The 13174-nt window shown below is 32.6% G+C and overlaps 2 protein-coding genes across 2 annotated transcripts in view; one reads left to right on the top strand and one right to left on the bottom strand.

The window, feature by feature from the left end:
- The first annotated feature begins 1614 nt into the window (after positions 1-1614).
- Positions 1615-4750, top strand: LOC103988739 (uncharacterized). The gene is made up of 3 exons (XM_009407370.3): positions 1615-1765; positions 3572-3978; positions 4093-4750. Exons 2-3 carry the CDS (start codon positions 3588-3590, stop codon positions 4608-4610), a joined length of 909 nt encoding a protein of 302 aa, XP_009405645.2. The 5' UTR covers positions 1615-1765; positions 3572-3587; the 3' UTR covers positions 4611-4750.
- A 6179-nt stretch (positions 4751-10929) lies between these two features.
- LOC103988740 (uncharacterized) overlaps positions 10930-13174 on the bottom strand; it is a 37448-nt gene continuing 35203 nt past the window's right edge. Inside the window, exon 5 of the mRNA XM_065153221.1 lies at positions 10930-11213. Coding sequence (XP_065009293.1) covers positions 11132-11213 — 82 coding nt within the window. The 3' untranslated portion in view covers positions 10930-11131. The remainder of the gene's footprint in view (positions 11214-13174) is intronic.

Genomic DNA, 13174 nt, shown 5'->3' with positions numbered 1-13174 from the left:
TTTTGGAAAGGGGGAGGTGTTGTACTGCGAAGCAATGGCTGTGCTGGTGGGACTCCAAGCCTTGTTGCCGGATGACTATCAAAAAGTTATTGTTGAATCTGACTCCGAGATCCTCATTTATGTGCTGTTACATAAATAACTTATTTCATGGCACACTAGGAATGCAATTTTCAGTCTGTGGGCGTTGTTAGATCTTTTTGATGTATATAGTCTCTCCCATGTGTATAGGAAAGGGAATGAAGCAGCCAATCGGCTAGACAGACATGATAAAAACGTGAGGTCTTCATTTTTTTTCGAGAGGAGAATGGCCCTCTCGGCCGGACCATTTGATATGCTCCGATGTTAGAAATGCTTTTTGTAACGGTTTGATATAGTTAATCAAGTCTTTTTTGAAAAAAAAAACAGTGAAATAGAGACTTACAAGCACTTTAGCTCTTCTTTCACATCAGGCTTGTTTGGGAGTTTCATGGGTAAACTAGAGACTAGCAAATAGGTTCCGTGTCTAATCAGAGGAGGTATACTCTCTATTCTGCAACCTGTTGTACATAACTCGCAAGTACTATACCCAATGTTAGTCCAGAAATTCTGATAGAACATTGGATCAATGCTACTTGTTTCAATTTATGAAATGTAAAAGGAAAACGACAAGATGGATCAGAGCGGTGTAGCAAATAAAAGCAATAAAGATGAAGAGGCCACGCCACCTCTCTGGCCCTAACCTTGTAAAATTCTACCTAGGAAAAATCAAGCAAGCTTCAAATTGTTGAAGAACAACCATCAGGGACGAACAACACTTAGCAGCAAGTGACAAATTCAACATAAAGCCCAGGCGAAGAATCAGGTGAAAATAATGGTCCGTTTGTTCCTGTTCTGAGAAACAAAAGAACTTTTTCCAGATCCCACTGTTTATATTTCCAGTTCAATAAGAATTAATTGTGACAGGCATGAGCGGGACAAGTAGATCATAGATCAAGAACACACAACTCTTTTAACTACAGAAAATGATAAGAGCAAAGAACGAAGATCGAGATCGAGATCGAGATCATACATACCTTGACAATGGAGGTGTCTTCTTCAACTTCCAAGGACAGCAAGGGGCGGGCGAAAAAGGAAGGCCAGCTTGTGTTTTTGCATTGATGTAGTAAGCTTATATTTTCAATAATGCTTCTCCGAATTCGTATCATCATCCCTTTCCTCGGAAGGCTGCGGTAAGATCCAATGTTTTGTCATTCTCATTATTATGTTATTTGTCTTGTCTTTTTACCTTTGAATATTTATTATTATAGCTGGAATTTGCTATTATATAATAATGGTTTTGAGTCATATTTATTTATATATCATGATCCAAGTTGTTATGTGCGAGATTCTAAGAACCAAGCAAAATCTCATCTTCTGCCACCAAATTGAGCCGTCCGGTTTTCCAGCGAACCAAACGAACCGGAGACGACTCACAGCATCCAACGTTTCTGCTATGGCTCTTACGACTAAAATACACAGAATGCGAAATATCAAAACTGACCAAAACTTTACAGGTCAATAGATATCAAGTGGACAAAGATTGAGGGCATTATAGTCAATTCTCGAGAAACAAACCCGGTTGTTCTGAACCACCCGTCCACCGCCGCCGCCTTCTAGCGCTTAGCCGGGAGACTCACCGGCTGACGCTCCATAGAAGGCCGCCACGAGCACCGTGGTGGTTCTCAGCCGCAGGGACGTGGTGGTGGCGCCGGTGAAGCACGGGCCATCAAGTTTCCTTTACGGCGAGGTCAGTGTTTTTGTTTTGTTTTTCCATTTTTTATATATATATTTTTTCCTTCTGTCGTCTACGATTTTGCTATTGCAATGCTTATTGTCTTCTTTCCTTGAGAGCTATTCTTCTTCTCCTTCTTCTATTTTGTTTTTGTTTTTGTTTTGGCTGTGGCGATTTCCGTTCATTCATGAATTATTCCATGACTTATTGAGCATCGCTTGATTTGATACAATACACCCGGACAAGCTACGCGAAAAGAATTGCAATTTACGTTTACCACGATGAAATTGGGAGTAGAAATTTAAGGTTTGGTTTATTGTGGAGCACTGCTGATGATTGAACCAAGTGAAGAGATAATGCAGGGGAACTGTTAGTAGGTTGCAAGTACAGAATTCTGGTTCTCCAACAGCTTTCGGTAAGGAAATGAAATCTCAATTTGGTGTTTTTTTCCTTGGAAAAGAGAACATATATACGCACTTAAGATGACAGCAAGAAAAAGTTGTTGCGTAGATTCTTCACTAAGACATGATAGATCATTAAAGAATCATCCCGTATGATGCAAGAACTATCTACTAGGGGGCTTGTTCCGCAGCATTTTCCTCAATAACTTAAGTCTCTGAGCACAATGATCTTCCACATCGTCTTCCTTTCAATCCCAGAGGGAGTAAATCCATTTAAGAACTTGTAGATAGCTTCTGATATAGGAATTCAAGGACAGGAGCACAGGTTCATTTACCATGGGCATCAACCAGGCCAATCAAATTCAAAGCAATCAGGCATATATATATATATACACACACACACACACACACACATATAATATTTTTCTATCATATATTTTTATTAAACTGCAGTCAGCAATTGAACTGTGATCCAATCAATCACCTGCTTGAGGCTTAGCTGCCAAAGTGACCAGTTGGGTTTTGATGACACATTAAATTTGTGAAACTTGTAAATACTCTTATACCATCATAACTGCAGTGCTGTATCGGAGACCACATTAAACACAGCAGATTGCTCTTGCTGTGTAAATATGGTGATGAATTTGTAAATCATCACATTGTTGGACTATAATTCATATGTGAGATGGAAGATGAAATAGACTAGAGAGAAATCCTTCATTGCCCAGGATTAAAAGTGTTGGACCGCAAATTGGACAATGTAAGTTTTTGAGTTGTGATTGTGTCCAACCAATGCACAATGCCTTGATCGGTTGTAATGTGTTGCTTGTAATATGTTGTTTTTCCACTTTAAGTTTGTGCTTGCTTCTGGCTTTAGTTGTCCTCTTAGTTTTTTCAAAAGTCCTATTTGTAGTCCCTCTCTTTGATGATGTTGTTATTGGTCCTACCACTGATGATGACTCATAAAAAGAAGTAGCTAGAACTTGGTGAATTTTTTCGTCACCTTGAGATTGGGACATATAGCCTATCATTGTTGACTAACAGTTTGGTGGAAAAATATATATCTTTCCTTCATTAATTTTGACCAATATATTTTTATTGAGATAAAAAGAATATAACTAATGAGAAATCATGATCAATCTAATCGTTTTCTAGCATTGTTAAATCTACTAGAGAATAATGGTAAAAGAATCTGGCACATCTCTCTGTTGCAATTTTTTTCGACACTAATTTTATGAATTTGGATCAGAGATGTTCTTAGGTTATGCTTAGCTAAACTGATTTATGGGTTTGCTGAGCAGTCCTGGCCGCAGCTCTTATAGATAGAAGTTAAAAATTGGGTTGGGTTAGCTAACCCAATTTGGATATTCTTCTTACTGCATAGAAGTTATATTTTTTTCATGCAATATCTACAAAGCAGGGTGACACAGCCAAAGATGTTCAAGTCTATGCTTGCTTGTTGCAAGCTGTACATATCCGAAAGCAGAAATCCCACTTCTCTAGCATTGATTGAGCAAGCAGCTAAAGCATATCCAGAAGCTGTTGTAATCAATAAATTCAAGGATGAGATTTACAATAGAGTTGGATATACACTTGTTTCACCTCTCACCACGGACTCATTGTCTGATGTAACCCCATTGAGTAATGCTGTGTTTGAGATGGTCAAGGCAGCATTTGAGTCTATTGATCTTGAGACGCACTCTGGAACTCATCCCCGACTTGGAGTCGTCGACCATATCTGCTTCCATCCTATGGCAAAAGCTTCCCTGGACCAAGCTGCTGGGATTGCCAAGTCTGTGGCTGCTGACATTGGCCACAAGCTCCAAGGTTCACAATGCTTCTTTTCTTGACATTGAATTTATCATAGTCTTGGTTGAAGAGCTGTTTTTACTGTTTGTATCAATGTTCTTGCTAAGTGATCTTCTCTGTGATGGAGTGCAGTGCCGACATATCTATATGGAGCAGCTAATGAGGGAGGAAGGACTCTTGATTCAATAAGAAGAGAGCTCGGCTACTTCAAACCCAATTCAGATGGAAATCAATGGACAGGTGGGTTGAGAGCAGAAATATCAGGATTGAAGCCTGATGCAGGTCCTCTTCAGTCTTCACTAGCCAAAGGTGTGGTGGTCATTGGGGCCACACGCTGGGTTGACAACTACAATGTGCCAGTCTGGTCTACTAACATCGAGGCTGTTCGTAAGATAGCGAGGAAGGTAAGTGAGCGAGGAGGAGGACTTGAATCAGTGCAAGCTATGGGTCTGGCTCATGGTGCCTACTGCACTGAAGTGGCATGTAATTTGCTGAATCCAAGTATCACGGGAGCAGATCAGGTACAACACCAAGTTCAGAAACTTGCATCGGAGGAAGGATTTAAAGTAGGGGAAGGATATTTTACCGATTTTTCCCAAGAAAAAATCATTGAGATGTACTTCGAATCTATCTCATGTGATTCAACTTGAAGATAATCAACAGACAGTGGGGTGATCTATCGGCTGTGCTTTGTGCCTAAGCCTTTTTAAATAATATATTTATAGTTCACTTTTGACAACTCGTGTAAATTGATGTCTACTGAATGGATTTCACATATTTTGAAGAGACATTTTTGGGGGAGGTGATGCTTGGTAAATGTTCATAGTGTGTTTTGGATTAGAACTGGGATTTTGGCTTCTTTGGTTACAGAGCATGGAGGTAAATGCCTGTTCGAGTAATAATACGCACTTGTCATCCCTCAAAATATTATCAAGGCTCTATGACCATCACAGTGCTATTAATTCTCTCACAACTATTGTTTTCTCCACTATATAATAGTGAATAGAAATGTAGGATTTCTTAAGAGATAACCTGGATGGGAGGAAATATCCTAATATCTTAGAACTGTTTGATTCCTCCGGTTATCTGAATTATACTTTTGGATTTATATTTTATTAGCTAAAAAATTTCAACAAAATCTAATTAGTTATATTATATATCTTATCCAATTATAAAGGACCACAAGATCTAACATTCTTCCATTTGACCCATTAATTGATAAGATATAAAAGAGATATTCAAAATCAAAATAAACAAAACAAAATTTGTTTGAAAAATAATATTACCTAATTGGATTCCAAAGAATTTTAAAAAATATTTTATACATGACTATGAATTTTAAAACAAGCTAATAAGAACAATAAACATAATAATACTATATTAATTTCAACCATCAATGCGAGTCATAACGGTTGTATTTCATCAATGTCATACTCCTTTCTGTGTACCACAACATTGTTAGACTTTCCTAATATAGTCCATAATGACCCTTGTAATTTGTCTTGTCAAGACAATCCTGTTATTACATTTAATTATAATATGTATAAACATAAATATAAATAGGATAGCAGAAACAAATAACTTTAATTAAGAAAGAAGAATGTTAATAGCATCAACATAAACATGCATCACCATATCTTTTATGACTTGCTCACAAGCCCCGTTATAAGAACATGTTCTTTAAATATTTTATACTGTAAGGCTTTTGTCAATGGATCAGCAATCATTATAGTGATGCTTAGGTTATCAATTGACACTTGTTGTTTCTGGACTCTTTCTCTAACTACCAAGTACTTTATCTCAATGAAAACTATTGTGGTGTTATCACAAAATATCTTCAGTGCCCTAGCAATTGAGTCGACCACACCAAGTCCTGAGATGAAATTTCGTAGTCATAAAGCTGATTTATGACCTCAAAGCATGCCACAAATTCAGCTTCCATTATTGATAATGTAATAAGTGATTGCTTTGCACTTTTGTAAGAAATTGCCTCACCGGTTAACATGAATACAAATCCTGAAGTGGACTTCCTACTGTCGAGACAATATGCAAAATCAGCATCTGAATATCCTATCGCTTCAAGCTGATTTGATCTCTTATATGTGAGCATATAATCTTTCATCCCTTGCAGATATCTCATTACTTTCTTTGTAGCTTTCCAATGTTCCATTCCTGGGTTGCTTTGGTATCTTCCCAGCATTGCAACTACAAAACTGATATCTGGTCTTGTACAGGTTTGAGCATATAATAGACTTTCAACTGTGCACCCATAAGGAATATTCTTCATTTGATTTTTTTCTAAGTCATTTTTTGGACACATGTTTTGACTGAATTTTTTACTAGTAATAAGTATATCATTGGCTGAGCAAAGCTACATATTAAATCTCTCTAAGATACGATTAATATATCCTTTCTGAGACAATCCTAATAATCCTTGAGATCTATCTCTGAATATCTCAATGCCAATAACATAAGCTGCCTCATTCATATCAACCTTAAAATTCTTGTTGAGAAATATCATGGTTTCGTGCAATAAACCAAGATCATTACTAGCAAGTAAAATATCATCCATATATAAGACCAATATAATAAACTTGCTCCCACTTACCTTCAGATATATACACTGATCAATAGTATTTTCTTTAAATCCGAAAGAAGTAATGGTATTATGAAACTTTATATATCATTGTCTAGAAACTTATTTAAAGTCATAAATAGATTTTAAGTTTACAAGCCCAACCATCTTTTCTTTTTTCTATGAATACTTCAAGTTGTTCCATATAGATTTCCTCATCTAGATCCCCATTCAGAAATACTATTTTCACATCCATCTGATGCAACTCAAGATCATAATGAGCTACTAATGTCATGATGATTCTCAATGAGTCATTTTTAGAAACAGGAGAAAAAGTTTCATTATAATCGATGCCTTCTTTTTTAGAAAAACCTTTGGCCACAAGTCTGGCTTTATATCATTCGATATTGCCCGTTGAGTCACGTTTTGTCTTAAAGACCCATTTACAATCGACTCTTTTACAATTATTGGGCAATTCAACAAGATCCCAAACACTATTATGGACCATTGATTTTAACTCTTCTTTCATTGCATCATACCATTTTTCAGAATCATTACTTTCTATGGCTTGTGAAAATGATAAGGGGTCTCTTTTTATTCCTATATTATAATCTAATTCTTGTTGATATACCACATAATCATCAGAAATGATATATTTTCTTTTCCTTTGAGATCTTCTCAAAGCTACCAATTGTGATTGTTCTACAAGATCATCAGTGACGACATCAATATCATGTGAGAGTTCTTCAATGTTATTTTGTTGTTCACCCTCATCAATACTTTCATTGATTTGAGGAACAATAATTTCTTGAATAGGAGATGATATGAGAGAATTAACCTGAATCTCCTTAATATCAAAATTGATCCTCTGAGATTTTTCACTCCCACTGATTTCGCCATTTTCTATAAATTTTGCATTACCAGATTCTCTTATTCTCATACTATGATTAGGGTAATAAAATCTGTATCCCTTGGATTTTTTTGGATAACCAATAAAATATCATGAAATAGTTCTTGGATCCAATTTCTTTTCATGTGGATTGAATACTCTTATCTTCACAGGACATCCCCAAATATGTAAATGTCTTAGACTGGGCTTCCTACCGGTCCATGACTCAAATGGAGTTGATGGAATTGACTTACTAGGATTCCTGTTCAAGATGTACATAGCTGTCCTAAGAGCTTCTCCCCATATCGACTCAGATACAGATGAATAACTCATCATGCTCCTAATCATATCCATAAGAGTCGATTTCGTCTTTCAGCAACACCGTTCTACTGTGGCACACCTAGTAATATATATTGAGCACAAATACCTCGTTGTTCTAGGAATCTAGCAAAAGGACCAATATTCTGACCAGATCTATTATATTTGTCATAAAATTCACCACCCCTGTCAGATCTGACAATTTTAACTTTTTTAATCTAATTGTCTCTCGACCTCATTTATGTACACTTCAAGAGTATTAACGACTTGAGACTTTTCATGTATTAGATAAACATTGCCATATATGGACAGGTCATCTATAAATGTGATGAAATATTTTTCTCCACTAAAACAAGGAATATGGAGTGGTCTGCAGATATCAGTATGAATAATCTTAAGGAGCTCTTTACTTCTTGTGGCATTTTTTTTTATATATGTTTAGTTTGTTTTTCCTTAATGCAATCTATACAAAGATCAAAATCAGTGAAGTTTAAATGTTCCAAAATATTATCCTTCACTAATCTTTCAATTCTTTCTTTGGAGATATGCCCCAATCGTCTATGCCACAATATAGAAGATCTTTCATTATTGAAACTATGTTTCAATATAACACTTAATTGTAGGGTCATTAATGTCTTTGCAAACTTAAGATCCAAATTAATTCTGTACAAACTATCACATATAATTTCAGAATCAACTTTTATTGAATAATAAAACATACTAAGTTTACCACTACAAAAAGAAAGATAATATTCTAACTCATCAATTCTAGATAGAGAAACTAAATTTCTAGAAATAGTACGAACATAACATGTGTCAACAAGATCCATCAGGTGACCCGTCTTTAAGCGTAGACGATAAGTTCCCACTAATATCACTTTCGCTTTAAGACGATTTCCCATAATGATGAATCTTTCATGTTCTTTTAGATTTTGAATTGAAAGAAATCCCTACATATTATTGGTAACATGAGTTGAAGCACCAGAATCAATCCACCAAGTATTAGAAGAAACTTCTGTAATGTTTGATTCGAAACATACAAAGGTCGAGTTAATACCTTTCTTTTCGAATCAAGTCTTGCGTTTAATGCAGTCCTTCTTCCCATGTCCTTTCTTACCATAAAAGAAGTACTTTATAGTAAATGTTTTCTTTTCATTAGTCTGTTTAACATTTCCAAACCCGACAAATTTCTTTGATGGATAATGCTTTAATTTTCTTTTCTTATTACCAGCTCCTTAAGTAGTAGTCATGACATTATATGAACTTTCCTGCCTTAATCTCAATTCTTCCTAAACACACATGCTAGTTAACTTATTCAAGTCCCATTTATCCTTATTTGTATTGTAGTGAATCTTGAATGAGCTAAACTGATAAGGAAGAGAATTGAGAATAATTGCACGAGAAAAAACTCATCAACATTCATGCCTAATGTTTTAAGTTTTGCAGCTTTGTCAGCCATATTGAGGATATGATCCTGAATTTCTCGAGTGCTATCATACTAGTCGTAGTCAATTCTTTCATTAATGTGCCAGCCAATGACTTATCAGCAGAGTTAAATCTGTCTTCAATAATCTTTAAATATTCATTTGCGCTAGTTGTAATTGGTAATGAAGTCTTTATATTATTTGCAATTGTTATTCTTATGAACATTAAACTAAGCCTATCAGATCTTTCCCAAGCCTTTATTTCATTAACTTGTTCTACATTACTTTCATCAGTCAAGTCTACAGGCTTTTCAATAAGCAATGCTAAATCAAGATCTAATACACCTAGTGTAAATTTCACATACTTTAACCATTCTGAATAATTTGATCTAGAAAATACAGGAACACTAGAAGCATAAGAATGTATGGGCGAAAGTACCACTGCAAAAATATAGAATAACATTAATGCTTTGAGTTTGTCAAAAATTGATGAACTATTGATATAATCTATATTACACATTTGGGTAAAATATTGACATATCTAGTGTTCACTCAAGAACATTTATGGAGGACTGATACAATCCTTATGGAATAGTGTTGTTACCTTTGGGTATACAATCTTAAACTACAAGGATATCCAAAACAGTATCATCCTACCCTATCACATAATTATTTGAATTAGATTATCCTTTAGGATTATCTAATTTTCTAATTATATATGTCATTGTGAATATTATTTCCTTAATATCATTTAAGACTAATTTTATAATATTATTTTATAAGTCATTAGTCTAGGTCACTTTAGTGGCTATAAGACCAATGCAATAACATAAAATAAAATTTAAAATATTCTATAAATGATAAAACTTTTATTGTAATTTATATCAAAAAAGTCTATCATTCCAGGCCACTTTGCCAACTACAAGTCAAATAAAACTTAGGGAGATTAATTATAAATAATATTCATCAATTTTTTTTAATTTATGCTAAGCAGTTCAATAATAGAATAACAATCATAATAATTATTGAACATTAATGCTAAGTAGTTCAATAATAAAATAACAACCATAATAATTATTGAACATTAATGCTAAATAGTTCAATAATAGAATAATAACCATAATAATTATTGAACCCAAAAGAAAACTTATATGATAATCATGATAGCATATAAATCATGTCTTCATGTGAAAAGTAAATATTATTTCATAATTTCAAATATATACATGTGAATAAGTAAATAAAATTTCAAGAACAATAATTGAATTTTGATTTTATTTACCACATGTATAATATGAGAAAACTATAAAACTAAATCATAATTTATAGTTAAAAAAATAAAGATTAATTCCAATCAAATAGTCAAAATAATTCATACTCCATTCTGTACCACAACATTGTTAGTCTTTCTAAATAAAAAGAGAAAAAAAAATATCTAGTTTCTCTTTGTAGATTAATAGCGATCTTGGATTAAAGACGATGCCTTACAGATCAAACAGAGATATCTGAACAGATGACATTAAAACGTACGTTAAACTAGATCTAAATATTTGATTTTAATTTTGACATAAAAATTATTTTCATATTTAATATAACATATTACAGTTTTGATGCTTAAACATGCATCTCATTCTGATTGGAATCGTAAGTTCTCTTCTTTTACGAGTTGAAAGCTTGACGAAAAGAGCCTTCTAATTGCATATACAACGTATAATACAATCAGCACACAAAGCGCACTCATACGAGGAAAGAAAACTGGATATTTGTGGCAACAGAAAGGAAAATAAAAAGTAACATCCACAACATAACGTTTTTCTCTCTCTCTCTGAGCAGCTCTATCTATCTACAACTCGTCTCTTTCTCATTCTAGTACCATCTAAGTGTCCTTTCAGCCTTCCATTTTCCTTTCTCTTTTGTCTCCTTCTATGAGCTTTATTCTACTTTACAATGGTGGCGAAGTGCACATCACCAGGCATGCTCGTTAGCACTGGTCACCTTGCCCATGAACAGCGTGAAGTACAACAGTATCAGTGTTCCCATACTTGACCTGCACAATTAAAATTCACACACATCAAGCCTGGTTCTAAATTCAAAAAGAAAAAAAAAAAGGTGGATACTCCTCTTTAAACACAGTCAGATTCCACAACAACTTTGATGACAGTCAAGTGAACCCACATATATTACATACTTTCCAGAAATTGAAGCTAAGTCTATCTATGCTGACCAGCAATAATAATATAAGCATAAAAATTATAATCATACTTCTATTATATAAAAAATTAATATTAATAATTAAAATTAAATAATCATACATCAAAGTTTAAATATACATATCTTTCGATTTCATTTAGAAAACCTTTATTTCATCTATAAATATAATGTTATGAACCAATTTGGAAGAATTAGACTCATTTATACTATTTTCATATCACTATTATAAGTTTTTGAGAGGTGTTGTCTACTTATAGACGAAAGCAAAAGATATAAGATAAATAATTAAAAGAGTATCTCTCGTAAAGGTATCTCCTAATGAGTCCTATTATAAGAGAATTTTCTTTTGATTGATCGATAATCATAATTAGAATCAAATCATATCTAAGATATATCTTAAATAATTAAACAAAACAACATAAACTAATATTCTTATACTTGATCCATTAATTGATATGATATAAAAAAATAAAATTAAAATAAATAAAAGAAAATTTTATTTAAAAATAAATTTACTAAATTGGATTTTGAAACTTTTGAAAAGCATTTTACACATGCACATAAATTTTATAAAATGAGCCACTAAGTCTAATAAACACAATAATATTATATCGAGTCATAGTAATTACATATCATCAATATCATACTCTCTTTTATATACTATAATATTATTAGTTTTTTCTAATATAATTTGTAATGACATATGTAATTTACCTTGTCAGAATAATCTATTATCACATTCACTTATAATATACATATATATAAATATAAATAGGATAACAGAAATAAATAACTTTAATTAAGTAAACAAAAAAATCAATAATAGTATATAACCACTGAGTATTTTATCTTGATATACCTAGAACCGCTAGAGTACTTATATTTGTTAGAGAAGAAAATTACTATAGTGTTATTACAAAATATCATAATTAGTCTAACAATTAAGCTGATCACACCAAATCTTGAGATAAAATATAACAACCATATGGTTTGATTTGTGATCTCAAAACATAACACAAATTCAATTTTTATTATTAATGATATATATATATATATATGTATATATATATATATATATATATATATATATATATGTATGTATATATATATATATGTATGTATATATATACTTTTTAAGATAGTCCTCTTAAGATTTATATTTTAATATCTCAATACTAATAACATAAGTTGGCTCATTCATATTAACCATATTAAAATTATTAGTGAGAAACATTTTAGTTTCATGCAATAAACTAAGACCATTATTGATAAATAAAATATCATCCATATCTAAGACTAATGTAATAAATGTGCTCCCACTAACCTTCAAATATATATAATAATCAATGGTATTTTTCTAAAATTTGAAGAAAATAATTATATTATAAAACTTTATATATCATTGTTTAGAAACTTATTTAAAGTCATAAATAATTTTTTTAAGTTTACAAGCTCAACTTCCCTTTCCATTGTGAATCCTTCATATTATTATAGATTTCTTCATCTAGATCCTTATAAAACAATATTTTTTTCATGTCTATTTGAGATAACTTAAGATTATGATAAGTTACTAATATCATGACGATCCTCAATGAGTCCTTTTTAAAAATTAGATAAAATACTTAATTATAGTCTGAGAAAGATTTGTAGTCATAAGTATAACTTAATATCATTTGATATTGGCTCTTGAGTTAAGTTTTGTCTTAAAGACACATTTAAAATCAACTCTTTTATAATTATTGAACAATTCAATGATTTCCTACATACCATTCTAGTATATCAATTTCAACTATTCTT

The sequence above is a fragment of the Musa acuminata genome, chromosome BXJ3-6, assembly GCF_036884655.1.
Source record: "Musa acuminata AAA Group cultivar baxijiao chromosome BXJ3-6, Cavendish_Baxijiao_AAA, whole genome shotgun sequence".
NCBI classification, from domain to species: domain Eukaryota; kingdom Viridiplantae; phylum Streptophyta; class Magnoliopsida; order Zingiberales; family Musaceae; genus Musa; species Musa acuminata.
Note: the sequence above shows the minus strand (reverse complement) of the source record. Positions and strands in the feature narration are given on the sequence as shown.